The 26115-nt window shown below is 39.8% G+C and overlaps 1 protein-coding gene across 1 annotated transcript in view; it reads left to right on the top strand.

Annotated features, from left to right (window-relative positions):
* Positions 1-20071, top strand: part of LOC121738007 (heterogeneous nuclear ribonucleoprotein U-like protein 1) — a 36125-nt gene extending 16054 nt beyond the window's left edge. Inside the window, exons 11-28 of the mRNA XM_042129801.1 lie at positions 640-752; positions 1135-1292; positions 4629-4818; positions 5317-5466; positions 6355-6481; positions 6996-7074; positions 7245-7365; positions 9395-9517; positions 10308-10436; positions 10986-11154; positions 11527-11751; positions 12617-12812; positions 13809-13963; positions 14615-14709; positions 17577-17700; positions 18271-18437; positions 19120-19194; positions 19885-20071. Of these exons, the coding sequence (XP_041985735.1) occupies positions 640-752; positions 1135-1292; positions 4629-4818; positions 5317-5466; positions 6355-6481; positions 6996-7074; positions 7245-7365; positions 9395-9517; positions 10308-10436; positions 10986-11154; positions 11527-11751; positions 12617-12812; positions 13809-13963; positions 14615-14709; positions 17577-17700; positions 18271-18437; positions 19120-19194; positions 19885-19944 (2456 nt within the window). The 3' untranslated portion in view covers positions 19945-20071. The remainder of the gene's footprint in view (positions 1-639; positions 753-1134; positions 1293-4628; positions 4819-5316; positions 5467-6354; positions 6482-6995; positions 7075-7244; positions 7366-9394; positions 9518-10307; positions 10437-10985; positions 11155-11526; positions 11752-12616; positions 12813-13808; positions 13964-14614; positions 14710-17576; positions 17701-18270; positions 18438-19119; positions 19195-19884) is intronic.
* Positions 20072-26115: the final 6044 nt, after the last annotated feature.

Raw genomic sequence — 26115 nt, forward strand, 5'->3', positions numbered from 1 at the left:
CTGTGCCAAATAACATAAAAATTGCTCCAGTAGTTCCCGAGATAAGCCCTTCCAAATAATTTCCCCCGTTTTTTTCCACATTCTCCTTTTTTTTTAAATAAGGGGGGCAAACGGGTCACTTGATGGAAAGCAACTTCCGTCGCGCATGGACACTCGCAGCATTAGAAGAGCTGCAGGTGCGTTGCCGGCCTTTTAAGAGGGAATAGGGTTATAGGTTAGGCGCACTCAGGAAGGGAATAGGGGATGGTAGGGAAGGAAATAGGGTAGGGCCTAAGGCATTGGGCCTCCGATAAACTCACTCACTCAGCGAAACACAGCGCAAGTGCTGTTTCACGCTGGTTTTCTGTGAGAACGTGGTATTTCTCCGGTCGAGCCGGCCCATTCGTGTCGAAGCATGGCTCTCCCACGTATAAAACTATCTCCTCCCTATCACGCTAAGACTAATCTCCTATTAGCCTTAGCGTGATAAAATATAGCCTATAGCCTTCCTTGATAAATGGGCTATCTAACACTGAAAGTATCATCAAAATCCGTTGCGTAGTTTTAAAGATTAAAGGGAACAAAGGTACATGAGGGAAAAAAACGACTTTGTTTATACGGTTTTTATTATGAAATTATAACATTTTTTTTATTCCACAGGCGAGGGTCCAACGTCGTTCGGTTACGAAAGCACGGGCCGAGCCGTCAACAACAGCGAGTTTAAAGAGTACGGACAGACTTACACCGAGAAGGACGTCGTTGGGGTTTACTTGGCTAGTATATTTTGTTGATAAACGCAGATACATAAGTAGCAGCTTTCGAAGAGTAACTCCTTTTAAAAAATATTGTACGATGTTGGAACTTGGAGCATTATCATAGAATCACAGAAGTCCAAATTGTTAAGTATTTATTACAAGGGACACATACACACTCTAAATTCTTAAGCAGGGGTCACCAATTAGTTTCGCTCGGGGTCCGTTTTAAGAATTAAAATGACCTTAGCGGTCCACACATTAAAAAAAATAATTAAACAAATGTAATTACGGAAATTACAAAGGTGTTTATTTGTATCAATGAGATTTTTTAGGGTGTGTGGTTTTGTTACACCCTGTATAATCACCATTAGTAATATTATAATGTTATGTTATATCACAGGACCTAGAATCGGAGCCGTGCACGATATCGTACACGCTCAACGGCGTCTCGCTTGGCGTCGCGTACGAGTTTAGCAAGGAGAGTCTCGTTGGGCGAGCGCTCTTCCCCCACGTGCTCACCAAGAACACGTGCTACCGCGTCAACCTGGGATACGACACGTGAGTACAGACTAGTAGTTGTTCATGTACTACGTCTCGCTTGGCGTCGCGTACGAGTTTAGCAAGGAGAGTCTTGGCGGGCGAGCGCTCTTCCCCCACGTGCTCACCAAGAACTTTTTAACCCCCGACAAAAAAGAGGGGTGTTATAAGTTTGACGTGTCTGTCTGTCTGTCTGTCTGTCCGTCTGTCTGTCTGTTTGTATGTGTGTGTATCTGTCCGTGGCATTGTAGCATTCAAACGGGTGGACCGATTTTGATCTAGTTTTTTTTGTTTGAAAGCTGACATGATCGAGAGTGTTCTTAGCTATAATTCATCATCATCAGCCTGCTCAGTGCTGGACAATCAGGGTTTATCTGGTTCATGAAATGCCGTTAGCAACTTGTAGTCGTTTGATGGGTCTTATATTTCATTCACTAGAATACACGTACTAACGTGACATTTGTGAATATACAATATACGTATACAAATATTAATGGAAAGTTGACCTGGTGCTGCAGCATCACCTGGTAATCAATAGGATATCCAACTCCTCGCCAACTTAGAGCAGAGGTTTCGTGTTTGGGCTCATTTTAATTGCGACAACCAGTAGGAAGTAGATAGACAGTAAATATTTACATGCTATGCATGCTGCTGCTGGAGCATCACCTGGATTCTATAGGAACCGAGCTTCGTATGAACCCAAAGTGGAGGTTTCATGTTTATGCTCATATTAACGGCCTCATCGAAAAGGACATTGATAGATGGTAATCATGAGAATAATATGATTCTATTGATAGGAATTATTCTGCACTATAATCAACACAAGTTTAAAAAGTGTGAAATAAAATAAAATTAAGAAATTTAAAAAAACCCCCGCCAAACAACTTTAAAAAGTAATGAAATAATATTTACTGCCTTTAAGTTCAAAATATAATTCCTAACTTGTGTAAAGTAATATTTTAGTCCATAATTGTTGTCAAGGTGTGTCGGGGGACCGCTTTATAAAGGACCTTTTAACCGACTTTCATAAAGGAGGAGGATATATTTTAAATTTTTATATTTGTTCATACATATTTTGTAATTTCAACTTTCTAGCTAGCGCGATGCTTGAGATATGGACTTCAGTTTATACTTGTTTTCGTACATCGATTGAATCGTTTACGCGCAAATCAGAAAAGTATATTGTGTGGGAACCGCAATTTTTTCCGGGACAAATACATTCCTTGTCCCAGATTCCAATTAGTATATCCAATCTCCATGACAAATTTCATCAAAATAGATTAAATAGTTTAGGCCAGGGCATCCGTAACTGTGCGTCGTGACGCCCCATTGTGAGGGAACCGTACATTTACCGGGACAAAATTAGTATTCCTTGTCCTTTCCCGAGACTCAAAGTATTTCCATACCAAATTCCATCAAAATAGATTGAATAGTTTACGCGCAAATCATAAAAGTAAATTGTGCAGTAATCGTACATTTTTCCGAGACAAAATGTATCCTATGTTCTATTTCGAAACTCAAAGTATCTTTATACCAAATTTCAGTAAAATGGGTCCAGCCGATTACGCGTGATGTCGTGATCACGCGAAATATAACGTTCCGCGCGGCTTCGCCCGCGAAAATTAAATATTTCACAGACAAATCAGTCCACAAAAATAGTTTATGATCCTTCACGTGGTCTACTTCTTATCTGTGCTAAATAACAGAAACATTGCTCCAGTAGTTTGTGAGATAAGCCCTTTCAAATAATTTCCCCCGTTTTTTTCCACACTTTCCTCTATTTCTTCGCTCTTATTAGTCTTAGCGTGATAAAATATAGCTTATAGCCTTCCTCGATAAATGGGCTATCTTACACTGAACGATTTTTTAAAATTGGACCAGTAGTTTCTGAGATTAGCGCGTTCAAATAAGCCCTTTCAAATAATTTCCCCCGTTTTTTCCACAGTTTCCTCTATTTCTTCGCTCCTAACAGTTTTAGCGTAATAAAATATAGCCTATAGCCTTCCTCGATAAATGGGCTATCTAACACTGAAATATTTTTTCAAATTGGACCAGTAATTCCTGAGATTAGCGCTTTCAAATAAGCCCTTTCAAATAATTTCCCCGCGTTTTTTCCACACTTTCCTCTATTTCTTCGTTTCTATTAGTATGAGCGTGATAAAATATAGCCTATAGCCTTCCTCGATAAATGGGCTATCTAACACTGAAAGAATTTTTCAAATCGGACCTGAGATTAGCGCGTTCAAACAAACAAACAAACTCTTCCCAATTATAATATTAGTATAGATTGCCGCGGTCGAAGTCGCGGGCAACAGCTAGTGTTACAATACGAACAGTACTGGATAGGCCTAAACGGGGCGAGGTGAAGGGAAGCGCATTCCAGCGAGGTCCGCAGATACTTTCAACGTCTTGTTCTATCGGAGAAGTTGACTCCTAGGCAGATGACGGACCTAAGTAATTTGGTCGCGTTACGTGTCCTGCTCATAAAGTTAATATACCTAGCGGAATAGAGCAACAATCTCGAGCTGTCAAACGAAACCAAAATTGGTTTTCATCTGTGTGAAAAATATGTGTACGTATACACTTACACAAGCATGATTGAACATGAATTCTATGAGATTAAATTGTCAACGTGCGGCACGTGCCAACTGGTCGTCAAAAAAGAGTGCTGCTGTCATGTATCACACGTCAGTGACATCTCTCTTGCTCAGGCCTCTGTTTCTCTATTCCGCTAGGTATATTAACTTTATGGTCCTGCTAGTGCATATTGTTTGTTATTGATTTGATGATATAACAACTACACTTGCAGGTATATTAAGTATTTTGTATTTACTCTCGTGCACTCTGTGGCTAATGAGATCGCAAGCAAAATTACATGACTAACATAAAATTATTTTTACCTCGTTTTTTTGACAAAAAATTGTATTTATTTATTTATTTATATTTTATAAATATGTAAATACAATTTTTTTGACAAGTAGGATAACGTATGATGGATTGTAGTGTTTATTATACAAGTAGACTTTACCCGTACTCTGTTAGACATTAGTTTATAGCGCGGGAACCGGAAATTTTCTTTAATAAAAACTATCATATTAAGGTAAATGACTAGTAGATTGAACAGTACCAGTCATTGGTAAAAGCACAAAAACCCAATATTTATTAATATATATATACTGTCCAATCTTCAAGTCATTTACCCTATGTCTTTTCCCGTCGGTGCAAAGTATTTCCATACCAAATTTCATTAAAATCGGTTCAACTGCTTGAGCCGTAAGAGGTAACAGACAGACAGATACAATTTCGCATTTATAATAATTACAGATTGTCAGTTTCCAATGTAAAGCAATTTCACAGATACAACATGCTCACGAAAACCAAGATCGTGCGCAAGCGCCTCGAGATACCCATAGAGGAGATTCTAGAAGAGAGACGGCAGAAGTTGGAGGAGTTGAAGAAGCAGAGGCAGGAGCAGGCGCGCATCAACCGTGAGAGGAAGGAGAAAGAGAAGCAGGAGAGAGAGGAGAGACAGAGGAAGAAGAACGAGGTGAGTTGAGTTGGGAGGTATACTCAACTAGAGTTTTAAAAGATTATTGCTACAATTACGGCCGTAGTACTCAACTTTTTGGAACGAAGTTCGTTATCGCGCGTAGAGAAAGGGGGCTAGACGATAAAAGTTGTAACGACATGATGACAAGTATATTGCAACTAGAGCAACATGCAATAGTTGTAAGGCGTGCGGTAGCGCGTGTTTCTCTCTTTCTCTTTTTTTAATATTTAATATATTAACTTCGTTCCATCCGGGTCCCTTGACACCTCTCAAGTTTTTCTTTTTATACGGGCCACAAACACCTTTTGGTCTTGGTGTCGCGGGCCGCATCCAAAATTTTTAGGGTTAAAGTCATTTTTTTTACACCATTGTATGGAAAAAATCATGCCCTATTATTTATGCAGCGTATTATAGCTTTTGAAGATTCGTTTGATTTATCTTGTTCTCTCTTGTTAATTATTGTTCCAAATTCAAGCAATGATTTTTTTTTATCAGGAGCGTGATAAACGAGACAAGGAGCGCAAAGAGGCTAACGCGGAGAAAGGCGAGACGGAAGTCGGAAAGAAAGACGAGAGCGCCGACAAGTCCATGGAAGAAGACGCGGGAGAGAAGAAGGACGACGCAGAGGACAAGGACGAGTCTATGGTCAGTACATGTTGTCTATGGTCACTGGTCAGTGTATGTTGTGTATGGTCGGTGTTGTGTATGGTCGGTGTAAGTTATCTATGGACAGTACATGTTGTCTATGGTTAGTATGTAAGAACGCGGAATAGACAATAAAATTTGTCACAAACTAAGTTGCGATCTACACTTAGTTTAAACCTTTTTTTGCAATTAATACTTTTAACAATACAATGTTACATCTAAATTATTTAGACCTCTAACAGGCCGTTAACTGATTTAACAAGCCATTATTTATTTAACATTGCTTGATGAAACTGGGTCTTAGCCGTCAGATCACGACTAACATTGACTCTACATAACCCGACCCAATTACGTAGGATTTATGTAAACCGAATCTCGTATGTTTGATAATGACGACCTCTGTGGCTTAATTGGTTGAGTGTGTGGCAGCACAAGCCAGGGGTCGCGGGTTCGAATCCCGCCGACGGAACAAAAAGTTTTCAATGTTCCTGGGTCTGGATGTGTATCTTATATATTTAAACGAGCAATTCTTGTATAAATATATATTTATAATTGGATTCTCGGAATCGGCTCCAACGATTTTCATAAAATTCAGTATATAGGGGGTTTCTGGGCGATAAATCGATCTAGCTAGGAATCATTTTTAGACAATGTCATTTTATTCGTGTTTTATCGAATACCGAGCAAAGCTCGGTCAAATAGCTAGTTAAATATCTGTATGATATAATAAAAATCTTAAATATATGTATAGTATAAAAGTATTAAATATATTTCCGTTGTCTGGTACCTGTAACACAAGTCCTTCAGGTACTTAGCACGGGGTCAGACTGACGTGGTGTGAAGCGTCCTAGATATTATTATTTTATGTAATGGATCCTTTATTTCTAGGAGAACGGTGACAAACCGGAGGAGCCAGAACCGGAAGTGAAGGCGGAGCCGACATCGCCCAAGCCAGAGGACAAAGATAAAGACGCCGAAAAGACGGACGACAACGTTGAAGTTAAAGCTGAGACGAGTATGTATCACAAATCACAATATTATCACATCATACTATACGTTATGAATGAAATGAATGAATCGTCAGTGCTTTATATGGAAGCTTTTTTGGTGTATACTAAACATCCCCTATCTTAATCTGACAGATCCGACATTTCAATATTAAAAAAAAAACCTGATTTCTATACCATGATAACTAGACACATGTCGGAAGCCTATGCAAGCTTAATCTGACACGCTCGAGCTACTCCCGAAATCCCCTCTTCCCCTCTCCAACTATATACTGTACTTGGCGAAACATGGCGGTAGCGGTCATTGGCCTTTTTAGTCTAGGCGCTAAATGAAAAATGCTCGCACTGTATTTAGATTATTATATTACTTAATATAATATATTACAAATGCGGAAGTGTGTCTGTCTGTCTGTGTCCTCTTTACGCCCAAACCGCTGAGCCGATTTTGCTGAAATTTGGCAATTTAAAATTTTGAACTCTCATGTTTAATTTTTGAAGTTTGAAATATCGTTTATTCAACAGAGACCGACCCAACGGAAATCACAGAAGAAGAATTCAACAAGGGTCCAGTTTTGGACAAACGCATCAAGTTTGTTATCAGGTGTGTTCGTTTTCTATAGTGTACCCAACCGGGCTTGGTAAGACAGACAGACAATTTAAAAAAAGACTTATTACTAGACATCGGATTATATGCATATGCAAATGCATACAATGGCACTTTTTAGGCGTTAGTGCATATATTGGAATACATAAATATCAATTCCCCTCCAGGTACACGGTCCACGAGGAGCTGGACGGCGCCGAAGCGTGTCTCCAGCCAGGCTATGTACTGTTATCGTCCGCTGAGCTCGTCGACGGCCCGCGCCGACCGCTAACCACGCAGGACTGTGAGGTATACACACACAGACATACAGACAGACACACGACATGACATATAGCTATAGAGTTCAGTCACAGAGATAAACCTTGAATGTTCCACCCTACGAATAATAAATACTATGGAAACGTTGAATTTGGTTCCTTTTCGCACACTAAAATATGACAATAGCTACGAAACACTTAATCCTTCGATCGTAGATTCTTGGAAATCTATTGTTATTATTTGTTAACCTTTCGACACATTATACGTGGGAAAACCATGCTTCGGCACGAATGGGCCGGCTCGACCGGAGAAATACCACGTTCTCACAGAAAACCGGCGTGAAACAGCGCTTGCGCTGTGTTTCGCCGAGTGAGTGAGTTTACCAGAGGCCCAATCCCCTACCCTATTCCTTTCCCTTCCCTCCCCTATTCCCTTCCCTTCCCTACCCTCCCCTATTACCCTATTCCCTCTTAAAAGGCCGGCAACGCACCTGCTGCTCTTCTGGTGCTGCGAGTGTCCATGGGCGACGGAAGTTGCTTTCCATCAGGTGACCCGTTTGCTCTTTTACCCCCTTATTTTCATTTAAAAAAAAACTTTTTTGTGATGATGATGAACTGTGGCTTGGAAAAAACTAGATTAAAAATAGCATAGGTTTTGTTGGGGTTTTAATTATGGATTCTGTGACTGAACTGTACAGCTATATTGTATGCAGCATGAGTGGGTGGTCGTAATAAGAGGCCAAAAATTTGTGATTGTTTGTGATTTCATAGAGGTTTGAATATTGGTAGGTGGTATGTATCATTAAAACAACACCAGAAGTCTCAGTTTGTAACAAATTTGTTTTTTTTCACGATCCACATATACACTATAGTCCATGTTTGATAGATTTATGTTAGGACTTAGGTGATAGAGATTGATAAATGTTGTTGCTGTTAGGAGAAATTATTATATTAATAAGAAGGTTAGTAAGTAGTAATAAAGTAATAAATAAGTAATCTTAGTGTTTAGATTCCCTTACGACCATCTTTGCATTACTGTAACACAACAATCATACATTTTTGTTATCTTATTTGGAGCATCTACTTTTGACTTTGACTTTACACTATTCATTACATTTATTCACACAGAGTATACCTAAGTATTTATATCTTACAACATTTAAAACCTTACATCGAAGTGGGTGCATATGCACATAAAATATGCCAAATAATATACAAGAAGACAGAAGAATCGACTGTGAAATATGCCTTTTACTATAACTTCTACAAAATGGATTGGAGCTGTCATAAAATAGATCTCTAATAAGAGACATTAGGTGGCGTTGATCGAAGATTTAAAATTTGCATTTGTAGGATTGTGTCAGAACTTTATAAAATGGACTGAGTCCAAAATCGCAAGGCCTAAGTGCACTTTAGTGTGCATACAAAATGGAGCCTTGCAGGCAAATGTGCAATCTGCATGAATTTAATTAACTAATTTCTAATTGAGTGGCTTAAATAGAACCTTTGTCAAAGCCAAGTGCACCCTCGGTCCCGCAGCGAAGCCCGAGCCACGCAGTCGCCGCCGCCCCAGCCGCAGCATAGAAGGTGTTTCTATTATAGTGTTACTATACCTAGCTGAAGCTCTATCCTTGACCTAGACTCATCCTTACCCAAATCCCTGCTCCGGAGAAAGCCTCCGGAACTTCCTATTCTGCCAGTATCATCCTTGCCATAGACAATAACTGCTTCATAGATATAAGAGTGGGATAATAACCTTAAATCCTTATCCTCAGAGCAAAGCTATTTTTGGCTTCAAAAGCCCGTCTGGATATTGTTCAAGTGAATACTACAGCAAAATATTGTTTGCAGCGTAATGGAAGTCTACTGGATATATGGAATCCTCGATTCCTGTACTACGAATACAAGAAACCGTCTACATGTGAGGACAATGTCTCCTTGAGACCAACGTTGAGTCACTTTATGTGATGCTCGAGTGGAATATACAAAACAGAAGATATATACACTGTCGATTTATGTTTAGTTTTGTAGAGCAGATTCTAATGATTATGTGTCCGTAGGTGATTCTCATGGTTGGAATGCCAGGGGCTGGAAAGACGTACTGGGCAAGACAACATGCTGCTGCTAACCCGGATAAGAGATTCAACATTATCTCTACTGGAGCTCTCTTCGATAAAATGAAGGTATGTATGGAACTAAACACAGCTACAATAGGAATCACTGACTGAAGAGTAAAGGCACACAGAAAAATCGTGGTAAAAAAATAATGTTTTCAAACACAATGTGCACCTAATCTTTTCTCTTTCTGCATAAAGGTTTAAAAAACTATGATTTGGATTGCATTGCACTAATAAATGTTATGTTTGCTTCAACAGAATTTCAACGATTGTATACAGTGTGTTAGTGTAAACACCGTTATCTTTGAAACCATCAAATGAGCCCGTCAAAATAAACAACTTTTTCTATGAGAACAATGCTGGGTACTCAAAAAAAAAATGCCGTCTTCAAATTGCCGATCCGGGTATCCGTATGGGTGGGAAATTTGTATGGGTATGAAGACGGATTTTTTTGAGTTCCCAGCATTGACGGGCTCACTTGATGGTTTCAAGGATAACGGTGTTTACACTAACATCTTGTATATCATAATATTTGAATGTATGGGCGTTCATGACATAGCAATTGGGGTGTTTATCACAGAAATATAGAAGTCCAAAGTAACTCTTTCAGTGCTGTTACGTTCACAGTGAAGTCTGTATAACGAGCATATACACAGCTTTTTTTAATTAATGCGCAGGGGAAACCCTTTATGGGTGCCCGGGGTGGGGGATGTGCCTTAGTTAAGCTGAAGCACCCTGGATGGTATTTGGGATTGCCAACGAGAAACATATAGTATTATCACTTTGTTTTGTTGTATTAAACTCAGGCTCAGTTAGTTTAAGTGTGATACTTTGCTAACACTATGTATCTGTGCAGGTGGATTGCAAGCCGATACGGGCTACGTACGAGGGAAGATGGGACGCGATGGTGTCGAAATGTGCGAAATGCGTCGTCAAACTGTTGGAAATCGCCAAGGGGAGACGCAGGAATTTCATACTTGATCAGGTCAGTATAAACATGTCTTGCCTAAGCAGGGAAAATTCAGAAAAAAATAGTTCCTTTAAAAAAAGACAAATATAGTTTAAGGTCTTGATTTTAAGAAAATGTGGTAGATTCATTGTTCAATTTATTCTCTTAATGAAAAGTCTCCTAACTCAAAACAGGCTTAAGTAAGAAACGATACTGTCATAATAATTGTAGTTCTTATTGTAAAGACTAACTCAAGGACACAGGTTTTATCGCCATAAGATATAGCTCCATGTTTTATAATTTAGGCCAAAAAACGATTAAAAAGATTTTGTGGGCGTTCGTGATATCTGAAAATGTCGCAAATATTCTCTAACGCAGCCACTCTCAAAGTGTGCTTCGCGCAGCCCTGGGCTTCCGCAAAGGCCTTGTAGGAGCTCCGCGAGCGATACATAAATTGTTTCTAGAAATCATGGAGACAATTCATTCAAAGACAAAACATTATTTTTTGGGGGGTCCGTCACAAATGTCACTATAAAAAGGGTTCTTCCACCAAAAAAAATGCTCTAACGCTAAACTCGTTCACAGACGAACGTGTACCCGTCGGCGCAGCGACGCAAGCTTCGCGAGTTTGACGGCTATCGTCGCGTAGCGGTCGTCGTCGTCACGGACGCCGAGACGTACGCGGATCGGTGTCGTCGCCGCGAGGAAGCCGATGGGAAGGAGGTGCCGGATGGTGCGATTGTTGATATGAAAGGTGAGAGAAATGGGGAGGGGGGGGGGACTGAAGAAGATTATAGTCATATGAAGAGCGCGATAGTTAGGGAAGTGAGAGGGGGGACTGAAGATTTTAGTCGTAGAGACAGATAGAGCATCGAGGTCGCTGTCTGAAATTAGGAATGGGGGAGAAGGGCCACATAGAGCGCTAGGCCCAGTTGAAGTCTAACATTAGGGTGGGGTCTATACACTCTATAAACTCTCCATTGACAATTCGATGAACAAAAGATTGATGGGTAGAGATTGCCAGCAATAAGTTCGCCTATTGGCATTATTATATAATATGTAAAATTGTTTCATTAAGTGTTTTATTGTATATCTCGTACCTAACTTCATTGTTTAACTTTTTCAGCAAACTTCACCCTCCCCGAGCCGAGCTCGTGGTTAGACGAGGTCATCTACGCTGAGCTCGACGCGGAGAAAGCCAAGGAAGTCATCGAGGTATACCACCAAGAGGCAGCAGCAGCGGGAGCAGCGCGAGAGCGGGACAGACGCGCGAGATCGGACTCGCGGGAGGGACCGCCGGCGAAACGCGCGAGGTCGCCCGACAGGAGGGATAGAAGGCCGAGGGATAGAGGTTAGTAGTGATATTGTTATTTGGTGATAGGCATAGAGAAAGACAAGGAAATAGAAGACTAATATTATCAAGAGCGATCGCCCGATTGAAGAGATAGAGGTAAGTAATGTCATTATAGTTGTATGATACCGTATTGTCACGGAGAAAGCCAAGGAGGTCGTCGAGGTATACCACCAATTGGTGGCGGCGGTGGGCGCGGTGCGGAAGTCGGACAGACGCGCGAGATCAAACTCGCGGGAGGGACCGCCGGCGAGAAGCGCGAGGTTGCCGAATAGAAGGGATAGAAGGCCGAGGGATAGAGGTTAGTAGTGGTATTGTTATTTGGTGATAGGCGTAGAGTAAGTCAAGGAAATAGAAGACAAATTTCACTAAGAGTGAAGCCCTCAGAGAAACGCGCGATATCGCAGGAATCGCGAAGAGATAAAGGTTAGTAGTGTCATTAATCATTATAGTTAGGATGGATAGAGGTTAGAAGTGATATTGTTATTTGGTGATAGGTATAGAGAAAGTCAAGGAAACGGTAGACATAATATGTCATCAAGAGTTGACGCTTGTTACGGCTCGCAAGTCGCAACGCATTTGAGTACTCTATAGCAGAGATACAAGGCTGCGATATAGAGGTTAGCGTTAGAGTTTTTATTGAGTAACAACACTAAATGTTGTAATAGGAAATATAATTAGGAATAGGCGCAGAAAAAGCGCGGGAAATCGTAGATCAAGAATTGGCCAGTGACAATGTGACATGCTGAGTGTTTGTCACGTTTGATCGTATTGAATTGACATCTAGACCAGTGATAGGAGCGACTGCATTTAGAAGTAATTTTATAATCAATTAAATTAATTATCACATGTAAATATTTCTCAGAGGATCGCTGGGGCGGTGGCGGTAGCAGTCGCTGGGGCCCCGCGAGCGGCGGGCGCGGGAACCGCTGGGGCGGCGGCGGCGGTGGCGGCGGCGGCGGGCGGGACCGCAGTAGCGGTGGGGGCGGCAGTGGCGGCGGCGGCAGCGGCGGCGGCGGCGGCAGGTTCGACCGCGGCTGGGGCGGCCCGGGCAACAACAGGTACAATACAATACAAAAATAATTTATTGCACACCAAAAATACAAAATAAAAACAATTTCACATAAAACATCATGTCTGCCTCAGCAGCCTCGCGAAGTTGCTCGCTCAGTCAGTATGCACACAAGGCCAACTTATTGCTAATTAAAGCAATCTCTTCATATATGTATAGTCAATGTTATGCTGATTTCACTCAGTCAATGTCGCTGCAACCTCGCGCTAGGTTTAATACCCTGAACCCCTGAGGCCGCGGTCGTACCTGCCGCCGCCGCCGCCGCCGCTGCCGCCCCCACCGCTGCTGCAACCTCGCGCTAGGTTGAATACCCTGAACCCCTGAGGCCCTGTGTTGAGGCCCTGAACACTTCTACAGCAGTAACGACTCGAGGGAACATTTACACTCGGGCTGAGCTACAATCTACATACTTGCCGCGTCGGGCGGCGGCAGTAGCAATACGTGTGGCAGCGCGTGTGACCATTTACATTCTCGCGCTGCCCACCTCCCGGCTTACTTCCGTGCACAACAGACCTGAGTTCAAATTTCCAAAAACAATTAAATACACAAATTTCAATTGGCATATTGTAAACCATCCACTTATAACTAAACATATAACTCAGGATTGCCTGAAAGAAAGGCAATAGCTTTGTTCACACTGTGCCTTTTTTTGTTCATCAAGGGCATGCGTTATAGCGCAGTCAACATCGCATGTGAGGCATGCCCGCGACGCTATGACACTTTTCTTTCCAACGCGGGTGGATTTTGACGCATTCAATTATTGAATATGCCAAACGATAGTTGAATAAAAAGATGATGACTTTTTGTTATTTATTTGTGTGGACATAGCTATTGAGCAAGTTTAATGCTCGTTACAATGGGGACTCGACTCTCGCGAAAGACTGACATGTCGGCAGCGCGAATAGTTTTGGCCGATGACTAGAACTGTGCTTCAAATTGTTGTCAGGCACATACATCTTTGATTTCACGTTTTATAAACTTTCAGGAACGACTACGGGCGCGATCGCGACAACTACCGCGGTCGCGGTCGAGGCGGCGGTCGCGGCGGCGGCGGCGGCATGGGTGACAGATACCGCGACTCGCGACCGACGGGCCGTGGACCCTCGGCCGAGGGTAGAGGACCGCCGAATAAGAACCAAGGTGACTTTTTTTTATACGGGCATATTGCCACACGTTGCCACTGTCGCCAAGATCAATAGTAGTATCCAACCACGAAAACCCTTTGATATGATCTCAGGGATGCCCGAGGGACAAGCTAAATCTGTCTTGGGACCCGTAACGAAATTAATCAGAAGAAAGGTAGAAGTAGGTGCCAGAGCAGTATAAGCATCAAACAGTTACACGACAAACGCGGGTTAAAACTTTTGTGTGTTCATATATTTTTTAATATAAAATAAAGGGGGCAAACGAGCAAACGGCTCACCTGATAGAAAGCAACATTGGTCGCCGTTTAAGAGGTAATAGGGGAGGATGGGAGGGTAGGGGATTGGGCCTCCGGTACACTAACTTACTCATTCGGCAAAACACGTCGCAGGAGCTGTTTCACGCCGGTTTTCCGCTCTCCCAGGGTATTTTCATGGCGGTTACACGTTGTAATCGGTTTGTAATAGAGAGTGCTTCAAAATATATTGAACACTAGAAAAGGATAAGCTTTAAAATGTTTTGTCCTTATCTAGTGCCTTTTTAACGACTATCGCGTCATTGGAGCCGTCATTCGGCACGCAGGTTGTTTATGCAAAAAACTGCTACTTAACTATCTGTTTCTTCCACAAACGTGTTCTGTGTTGTCAGGTGGCGGTATGGGCGGAATGGGCGGCGCGGGCTCCTGGCAGCGCGGCTCGTCCGGCGGCCGCGCGCCCGCCAGACCCAACCAGCAGGGACGACCGGTGAGTGCATTACAATAACAGTGAAGTGGCAGTGACGTGAAAACAACTTGTTGCTATATTATTTTAAGGCGTTGTTTCTATTTTATAAAAAACTAGCTGTTCCGGCAACGTTGTTTTGCCATACAAAGTATTTCGCCCATATTATTTAATTGAAGTGACTAAACAAGTATGTCACCATGGCTGCCATGGTGACATACATGGCTGCCATGGCATGGCAACGTCCATCGCTATCCCGTCGCACAAACAATGGTCGCCGTCAGTCTCGACTCTCGAGTTGTAATAATTTACTATTATTTATCCAACAAATGCACTTATCAATATAAAAAGTATATGTTGTCCGATTCTCAACCCTAGTCGATATGCTCGCTAAGATTCACGAAAATCGGTCTAGCCGTTTCAGAGGAGTTCAATAACACACACCGCCGTGACACGACAATTTTATATATGTATTAGATAATATCGCCTTATAAAACAAATTAGCAACAAATTATTTTTTATGGAGCTTTAAAGCGTCTGACAAAAGTTTTGGTCCATGAAAAGTGTCTGATAGTTCATGAAACTAGTTAATAATAATTTTCTACAAGATATATATAAATATCGGCCAAGACAATTTAATTTTTAGTTACCTTTCTCACCTGGTACCTGCCCAGGGCCCGGGTGTCACACATAGAGCACCACATCACGCAGATGCTACGTAAATGAAGGGACACTTAGAACCTAAGGTTTCATACGTGTGAAAATAAGTTATGGCGATCGCTCTGGGATCTTACTCTATGCCTAAATGGTCACTACAACCGAGGTCGAGATAATTGAAATCCACTGTAATATCAAACTTTACAGAGCAGGGACCTTGGTCGTCACGAATACTCATCCACAGAGGAAATTCGTGGCACCAACCCTAACCATACGGTTTAAGTTATGAGCAGCATTGGGTTGGGGACGATACTCTAGTGCGAAGGAGTCACAAATTCACAATAAATCTTTAAGAGGATACACCAGGGGCGAGAGAAATTGAAAATAGGTATTTGAAAATGTATTGCTGTCTCACCAATCTCAAGTCTCCCACCGCAGAGCGCGATAGAGACAACACGACAAAAGTTCTAATAAAAGAACAGAAAATCTTCGATTCGTTGTCCGCTGATTCCTTCTCCAAAACTTAACCGATTTAGGTACTTTTTTCATTAACACTAGAAAGACCGGAGCGGTCAAATGACCGCATTTTCGTTTTTAATTTGCGATATTTTTGTTACCGTTGCGTGAAATTCGTTTTCCTCTCGTGACATTTAATAATTTTCGATTGTTTAAATTGTGATAACCTGTTTCTAATGATTGCTCAATAATTATAAGTTTTAAATGACAACCTACCTAGATAGACCGTAGCGGTCAATTGACCGCTTGAATAAAATTTCTAAAGAAAGTGGGTTTTTCTTGCAAGTTTTATTTTTCTTTTTTTTTATTATTATTATGTTTTGTTTGTGTATTGTATTTGAAATTTGATTGAAAGTTTATAAAAAACTTGACTGAAATAGACTTGTCAATGACTCATAGGACAAAAGAGGGATAAATACTTTTATTTACATAAATGGTCTAAAATTTCACATTTGTATATGTATAAATAATGGTAATATAATTTAAAAATAAAGTATGTACACAAATAAAACCTTTTGCCTTGCCTGTTTTGATATTGTAACGTATTTAAAGTTTTTTTCCTGATGAAACCCTGTTTTTGAAAATTATCAACGTTACTAGAAAAATCTGTGTGAATTTCCATAATATTGTTTCCTGAGTTGACCTAACACAGTCAGGGTTTATTAGTTTTATTAATTTCAATAATATATTTACGCTGAGTTAATTTTATTTTTTGTTTTACACAAACGAAGCAAATAACAAACTAAAGGTTCCGAATTGTAGTTCTATGAAAATATTATAAAAATTGTTATATTTATGCTAAATTTAAGTATATTTCATTTCTAAAGCATATTTTTTGTACTTTTTTAGCTTTAGTGATAAAAGATTTTTATATTGTGACCAAAAATACGACACGAAAAAATAATAGTTTTGTCCTCCAATATTTAGGGTTATGGGTATTTTCATCAAGATGTTCATGGCTCCTAGACGTGAATTACTGTACATAAGAGTAACTATACCATTCTATTGCTAAAATGAAAAAATATAAAATCTGAAAAAAAAAAAAAACGGTGTTTTATGCTCAAATACAGGAACAAAACCAATAAATCTTGTGGAGCCATTATAATGTCATTATATCAGTAGCAGGTCTATAAAATGCTTTTTAAATAATTTTCTTGAATATTTGTTGTATAATTTAATTTATTTACATTTATAAATAATTACATGATCAATAAAATGCAAAAGCAAAATATTAAGACACACAAAAAAATGTAAAAACATACGATGGGTCATTTGACCGCTCTTGGTCTTTCTAGGAAGTTCAGGATTCCGTTTCTTTTTAGTGTTAAGAATTAAAGCAAGGCTTGAGCTGTGTTCCTATGTTTTGTTTTTTTTTTTTTTTTTGTATATTTTAGCCAGTTTTGTTTTCTGGGTGTTTGAATACAGAAGAAAATCTGGCCATTTTTTTGGGTTTTGGACGTTCTTATCTTTTTTAATAATAAAATTATGAAAGAAAACATAGGGACATGACATGCTTATAGTGGCCATAGATATTCAGGAAAAAAATCATAACTCTACCGGCATTATCCAGGGAGGAAACAGGGGACAACGTTTGTATGGAAAAACGACGGTGTGGACTCCTCTTTTGGATCGCAGTGACGTCGGGCCTACAGCGACCTGCCTTCTTTAACAAAAAAATATATCAAACTTTCTTCTGACCCTAACGTTTTTCATCCCAGGACGGTCCCCCGAACCAGAAGGGCAACCAGGTCGCAGGGAACCAGAACGCTCAGAACCCGCAGGGCTGGAACCAGTGGGCCAACCAGTGGGGAGGCTGGGGCAACTGGAATAACCAGAATCAGGGTAAGTGAGCAAGTTTTAACTGACTTCAAAAAAGGAGAAGATTCTATATGTTAGTTGACCAATCGTGAATAGTGATAGCAGCAGGCTTAGCTTGGTCACCATAGAAGCGATTTCTTTCTACAGAAGAATAGACAAAGGAAATTTTGTCACTAAAATCTGTCAGTATGTCCATCGTTTCCTGTTTCTACAGCCTGCTGGGTATAATTCATGGTCCACTGTCTTTGTTGTCATGAATAATTTTTACAGTTCGCAAGACAAAGATAAGCAGCTTTGCTGTCTAAATATTAATATTCGTTATGAGGAATATTTTAATACTTATTAATTAATGATACTGCAGTATAGGTAGGGGCAAGAAAAAATAGTTTCGATTTTAATGTCAATAGATGTAACACTGTTAACATAAAGCCAAGAAGTATATTAAAGACTGACAACGCACCTGCAGCTCTTCTAATGTAGCGTGTGTCCATGGGCGACGGTAGTTGTTTTCCATCAGGTGACCCGTTTGCTCGTTTGCCCCATTATTAAAAAAAAAAAATGCTTGCTAATGAAGACAAATTAATATAATCCCAGGCTGGGGCAACTGGAACAACTGGGGCTGGGGCAACGCTCAGGGCCAGGGGGGAGCGCAGGCGCAGGGCAAGAACCAGCAGGGCCAGCAGCAGTGGCCGGCCAACTACAACGCGCAGCAGTGGTACCAGTGGCAGCAGTGGCAGCAGCAGCAGCAGGGCTGGCCCGGGGTGAGTGTAACGCGGTGATGATGATGAACCAATCGCTTCAAAATTTCAATTTTGACGACCTCTGTGACTCAGTTGGTGGGCTGTTGGTAGCTCAAGCCGGGGGTCACGGGTTCGAATCCTACTGGGTGTATTAAATATGTGTATCATATAATAAAAATCTTACATATATGTATAGTATAAAAGTATTAAATATATTTCCGTTGTCTGGTACCCGTAACGCAAGTCCTTCAGGTACTTACCACGGGGCCAGACTGACGTGGTGTGAAGCGTCCATAGATATTATTATTATTTGCCTGCTTTCGCTCAACGCAGTGATTCTATTAAAATTCTCCTTGCAAACCTGACAAGGCAGCTTAGCGCAGCTCGGTAGGAACGCACATGTAGGTATAATGAAGAACTTTAAGCGTTCGAAATGCTGTTATGCTCGGTAAAGCCGAAAGCCTATTAGATTTATACCGACGTGCACGTGCGTAAAAAACTTCGATAGCGCGTTTACAATTACTGTGCAATTCAAGTCAGTCCTCGCAGTGCAATTTTTTGTTGCACTTTTCCAAAAAGCGAAGAAGAGATTAGCTCCAAATATTGTAGTAAAGATACTTGTTTGCAAGGTATTAAGTATTTTTTTACGAAAGTAATACCCTGATGTAATAATTATAATATTTGTATGTTTGTCTGTTTTCAGTACCAACAGAACGCCGGTCAGGGTGCGCAGGCGAGCGGCAACGATCAGGCGCAGGCGTGGGCGCAGTATTACCAGGTTAGCCTATCCTTACTTATGTTTTAAGGACGCTATCAGCTATAAATATCAGCGATTTTCAGGTACCATTTTAAGGAATTAGGAGTCACACTGTGAGGATATTTTGGTTTCAAATGAAAGATAATATATTCATCTCCACGTCTACACTATAAAAAATTTATAGGCGCATACAAAATTTTTACACATTAATACGTTTTAACCATCACAATTATCGCAAAAGATTTAAAAAATGGTGTTTGATTAGGTACCATTACAGCTAAATGCACTGAACTAAGGAAAATAAATATATAAAAAATTGTTGTTTAATTAGTCCCCTATACGAATAGCTAAATATTTTATATAAAAATGAATAACATTTCCATTTATAAGAAAAGTAAGAAACGCTCTCAAATTTCTTCATACATTTTCGCCCTATCATGAACGCGGCGAGCGTCGTAACCGCCACTGTACAAGGCGCGCTGATATTGAATGTTATTTGAATGTCCTTAACGTCGATATTCGTACTGACCTGCTAATTTTTTTACTTTTTGCTCAATATTTATGAACGCCTTTCAATCTTATTGGCAAAAAAAAAATTCAATATTATTGGGCCCGTTAAGACTAATATTGAATTTATTACACACTCACTTTTTACTCACGTCCGATTCAGAAATCAAAAGGCTAATGTTTTTTCATATATATTTTTTTCAGAATTACGGCGGTGGCAACGCGGGAAATGCGAACGCCGCTGGGGCAATTGACAAGAAGTGATAAAAAAGTGCAAAAAAGCGGACACACAGACGGCTGTACAATTTATATGTACCAGTTACCTCCATATAACCGAGTTGTATGTAAATATATTGTGTATTCAAAGTAATAATAAAAATCTACACTGTGCTTACAGGCGTTATAGTAATGGTCGCTGTAAAACATTTGTGTGTTAACCCGCTATATATAAGTATTCGAAATAGTTGTACAAATTGAAAATTATATCCAGAAGTCGTTGAACATAACTTATAAAATTATTATCATTGTTTAGCGTTTAGCTTACAGTGAAGACCGATTAGTTTATAATACAGGGTGTAACAAAACTAAGTGGTAAATCTTTAGCATGTGTATTGGTTCCTTATATAGATTTCGACGTGAAAGTGGCAGCACTGAAAGAGCCATGTAACTCTTTCAGCGCTGCTACTTTTACAGTGAACTGCATATAAGGGACCCTAAAGTATTATCACCTAGTTTTGTTACACTTTGTATTTAATTAATATTGACATTTCGCTGACAACATTACTGCAACCTTGAGTAGACGATATTGTTGCCCTCTATTAAACATAGTTATAGTCACTATATAATATTATAATATACATGTGTGCCACTATATATCCACCTGTCTGTGTGTCTGTCGAATTGTTTTAGTAATTAAGTTTTTTCTGTTGAAATTACGACAAATCTTAGGGTATTTTTATAAAATTGTTGCACTGCACGATTTGATGTTTAAAATAATAGATTCTGCTGGATAAATCTAAATCATAAATGTACCGATATTTGCCGCGAGTAGGGCTGCTATCACCCAAATTGCATTCGCCGGTCTGGCACAACAAAATTCCTGGACATTTGGCCGAAATGTGGTTATTTTCCAGGACACCTCTTAAAAAGTATTTACGATTACGTTTTGCCAATTTTTGCTAAATCATCTTTCTTTTCCAACAAGAATTTGTTAAAATCTGAATAACTTAAGTCCTTGAAATGGCACTTTTTGATTAAAGAAACCATGTGTAAGTTTAGCAAGTTCTTGTCTTTCGTTTGTTGCTGCATGACTAAAAATTGGATTTCTTTCGACAAAAGTATCCGGATTTCACCCGGACACTTTTAAAAAACCTGGCCGGACGGTCCCCGGACGCCCTACAAACTAGGACAAATCCTACAAAAATTCAAATAATATGCCACTTTATGACATAGGCTATAGGTTTCATTTTCTACCGACATTGGTCTAGCGACCCATGCCGCCGCTGCCTTCTAATGGCGTAATACAAAATGAAGCCTATTATAGCCTTGGTCATAAAGTGGCATTTTATTTGCATTTTTGTTGATCGCGGTCGCTTGCGGCAATGATCGGAAAGACTTTACAATAATACAATTTAGATTGGTTTTGATGTAGCCTCAAAATTACTAAATGTAAAGGTCACATTACACCTACTCGACGCCAGCCCAACTCACAGTTTGTCATTGAATTTCTAACTTTATTTAGTGTGTTAGGAGTTAATTTACTAACAAGCGCCGACATAGATCAAGATAGATACCGTATATGTATGTACTTCGCGTGCCATATCGCGTTCCCAAACGACGAGCGATGCTCGTCTTTCGAAAGTCTGTTCTTTAGTCTGCTATCGGAATCTGGCGTCAATGGGAATTTTAAAAATGCCTAAATGCCTAAAAGTGCCGTAAGTAGAAATTCAAATGGCAACGTTGGCCTTGATAATGGACACGTTTCTTATCACCGGTATGTCTCAGTAGGTAGGAAAAAAGTGGCACGATCGTTTTCATACAAATGGAGGGACATGCGTTATCTATCTTGATCTATAACTGTGCTAACAAGCGAAAAACTTGTTGACGACGAGTCGCCAACTGGCTGTCCACGCGGTGTGAGTTCGCAAATTTTGCTCTTATGTATTATGTAACAATATAGCTTACATTTCCATTTTCCATGCTGTGAGTCGGGTTGGCGTAGGGTTACCATCATCTTTCTTGCCGTCGCCGGTTTAGCACAACAAAATTCCCGGACATTTGGCCCAAATATGGCTATTTCCCCGGACACCCATTAAAAACTATTTACTATTACGTCCCAATTTTTTCAACAAAAATTTTTGATTAATGTAAGTCCTTGAAATCGTACTTGATTTTGATCAAAGAAGAAAGTGTGTATGCTTAGCGAGTTTTTATCTTTCGTTTACCTGGCTAAAAAGTTGGATTTCTCTCAACAAGTCTCCGGATTTCACCCCGGACACTTTTCAAAAACCTGGTCGGACGGTCCCTGGACGCCCTGGAATCCAGGGAAATCCGGACGAATGGCAACCCTAGGTTGGCGTCGAGTCGGAGTAGTGTGTGATGACCTTTCTTATTAAATGTAATATGAGAATGCTATTTTGCAGTTTGAAGGATCTGAACTCGATCGAAATTGTATTAATATTGGATTGAAACAGTGGAATCTGGTACGAGTGTTTTTTTGGCATTATCGAATGTAAATATACCACTAAAAATTGTATGGGGTATCCAAATGTTTATAACACGGAATCGAATAGAGATGTTAAAGTTGATTTCAATGAAATTGAAGAAAAATAACCAAATACTCATTTCACCAAAGACATTTTAAAGGTACTTAGCATGGCCACTATAGAAAGAGTTTCTAACTACAAAATAAAATGATTGCGAATGAAATATGTCTAAATATTAAAATAATCTTCCTAAAAATCTTTTGTAGTCATGTTAAGCTTGAATGCTTAAATTAAGTGGCATTCCATGGCCTGTAGGAGACCCTTAATTTTAAGTAGTGTTTATTCGGCCGCTATAGCCTGGTCACAGAACTCGTAGAATAGGATAGTACCTAAAACTACTTGTCTCTTTTACACACGAAAAATTACTATTACGCTCTTTCATATACTCATAGAAACGAGTGGACGTAGCTAAATATTCTTGTGAGAGAGAAGGAGAGTAGGTTGATGAACGAATTTCCGCGGGTTCGGTGACCGGGTTATATTATCTGAAACATGTAATGTAAATAAACGTTTAATACATTGCAGTAAACATTTGGATACCCAATAAAGGTAAACGCAGATATAGCTGCAAGCGCCGCAGACTTGTAACTGCGGCGCGATTAGATGTGAAATTACATCTTACATGTAATAGAAATCTAAAAATTCTATACATTTTATACAAAATTCGATCCGGTTCGGCATAAGTCTGCGTTCGCCTTAAGACCAAAAGCCTATTTTAGGTAAGAATTAACTGTCAGAGTAATGAATGTTACTAGGGCTTTAGTGTCGCAAAAACTTACAATTTAAATACCATACGATAGAGCAGGGGTCACCAATTAGTTTCGCTCGGGGTCCGTTTTAAGAATTAAAATGACCTTCGCGGTCCTCGCATAAAAAACACACAATGGGTCGGCGGTCCGGATGCGAACCGCGGTCCGCCATTTGGTGACCCCTGCGATAGAGCAACTGTGTCCACGAAATCTTACCCACTCAGCATGTTTTCTGAAATCTCGATGTGTGCGCGCCTAAGTTGGTCTTGTATGAAAATTATTTACAATAACGTAACTTAATATCAAAATCTATAAAACTTACGGAAATATTGATACTTTCAACTAAAGAAAAAAGTTTATTTTTTGTGTGTAAACATAAACCGTTAGTTTTTGCGACACTAGGGCCATATAAGCGTATGTACTGGCGATGTGATATTATACACTATATTTTAATTTCACTAAATAAATGCCTAAACATATCCCTATAATGTTGACAAAAGTATTAAATAATCACAAAATAAAATAGTGAACTAGACGCAACAAACATTCTTAATAGGCCGCGCACGATATTAAGATCGCTCGGCATACAATACGAAATTCATTGATATAGGTCATTTAACTAAAGCTGGCACTTTACAGTACTCACACTTATGCAATTTCACTATACAGTATGTTTAAAAATATCTTATATGTTTGCATCATGATAAAAATTATCGTACAATCTGGGTACGATAATAATATGCTATCGTACATCGTACGTAGGCATAAAATTATCGTATGCGTACAATAATTATCGTACGGTTCGGAACGCGGGCCGCGCGCCGATCACACGTGTCTGACTTGTAACATCACACTGTATTTATAAACAGTAGCTAAGGAAAAACAATAACTGTCCCATTCACCCTCATAAGATAGACCGCGCGCGAGAGAGACGGGCAGACTTTTCATGATGCGTTTGCAGTACGACGTCACGCCGCGCGTTTATTCACAGACACAAAAACGCAATAGCCAATAAGTGTATGTGTTGATCGTGCCAGCTTTAGTTAACTGACCTGTAGGCAGATGGCGGACCTACTACATAAATTTTGGTATGATTATGTCAAATCAATATTATACTCTGTCAAGAAAGTGAAAAAATTAAAAAGTGGCAACATTGTAGCGTCATCCCTTTTTTCTTAGATAGATTTGAAAGGGATGACACCACTTTTTAATTTCTTCACTTTCTTGACAGGCTATACCTACGGTCGACATTTGTCTATGAGTCAATTTTCCGAAGAAATGTATTACTGCAATTTTTTGACTCTAGAGGCAGCACCAGCCCCCGTAGACACGTGGCAAAACGCTAACGCTACAAAATGTATGGATTTGACATTAGTATTCGCTAGCGAAGCGATGGCTTATGTCAAATCGCATACATTTTGTAGCGCTAGCGTAAGCGTTCAGCAAATCAATTGTCAAAACTGTCAAACTGACAAATGTCAAATCAGTACAAAAATACAGAAATGAATTGCAAGCAGAGTTGCATTTAGCGATTTTAGAAAAATGAATCATATTATGATTCATATCATGATTCTTCAAAGCGACCATTTTAGCACCGCAGTACAGTAAACAAAAAGTTTGACGACGTTTCTGTCAATATTCTGATTTGACGTGTGTGTGCCAGTAGCGCACAACTCCTCCAACCTTTGCGCGATACTCACTATTATACAAATGCGCCGGGTTCCGTCGGACGATCTAAAAGTTGTGCACGGCCTATACCATAGTAAAACAAATCAATTTTACGTCGCGTCTTGAAAATCAAAGAAAGCGTCAGTGCGTACGCACGAGTGAATGAGAGCGGTGTGGCCAAATTATTGTTTTGACTGTGGTTATGTCGATTTGGACGTACGATATAATTTTAATAAATAGATTATTAAGAATTATATATTGTTTTATTCATAGTTTGATATGTTAGGGCGATTTTATTATAGCTGATATACAGGTGCAACAAACCAAAATGATATTTTGTTGTTACACCTTGTAAATATTGAAATTAGAAACGATATATTTCGAATTGGCCTATTATCAAAATTCATAGAAGAAAACATCTGTAATCATCAGTAAATCTGTAAAGATGTTGCTTTGGTAAACACTATACATAAGATTCATGTGGCTGACATTTTCTGTCAAATGGCTTTTCTACGTATAAGATAAAGACAAAACATGAATCTATTGAGGTATACTATTGGATTGACCACGAGCTGGCGGGCTACATCCCTTTAATGGTAGATTCAAGCATGAATCAGTCCTGTCTGAATAAGCGTAAGGCTCTAAGCCCGGGCGCGCACTAGCGGCCAGGTCGCGACGGCCATCGAGATGGTTACCTGTATGAAACCGCCATAGACCACGCGCACCTGGGCCGCACGGCGGCCAGCGGCCACACCATACTTTCGATGGCAGCCGCGACCTGGCCGCTAGTGCGCGCCTAGCCTAATACTGAGATAAATAAGAAACAGTAAATATTTTCAATATTTTATTTCCTCAAAAATTCTATTGCCAATATATTTTGTTTGGACAATATAGTGAAAACTCCTTAACATTGTACTGAGCTTTTTTTGCTTCGAACGAAAAGCATCGAGATATTGCATAATTTGTTTTAATTCGACTGTCAACACATGCTGTCTCATTCACGCATTGGCGATAAAAGAGACAATACGCTATGACACGACCGTGCAAATCTTTTATGGCACATGTCAAAGTCATGTCATGGCAACGCCATAAACAATTTGTTTATATTTGGTTCCACGACAAGTTGCGTTGCCATGATGTGACATTATTTTAACATGCGAACATGACTCTTGTAATATGATGAAAACATCCCAATGCTTAGAATAGCAAAATAACGCTCAAAGTTTTAGTAACAATACCCTATACTTAACTAC

The sequence above is a fragment of the Aricia agestis genome, chromosome 22 (genome assembly GCF_905147365.1).
Source record: "Aricia agestis chromosome 22, ilAriAges1.1, whole genome shotgun sequence".
Classification (NCBI taxonomy): Eukaryota; Metazoa; Arthropoda; class Insecta; order Lepidoptera; family Lycaenidae; genus Aricia; species Aricia agestis.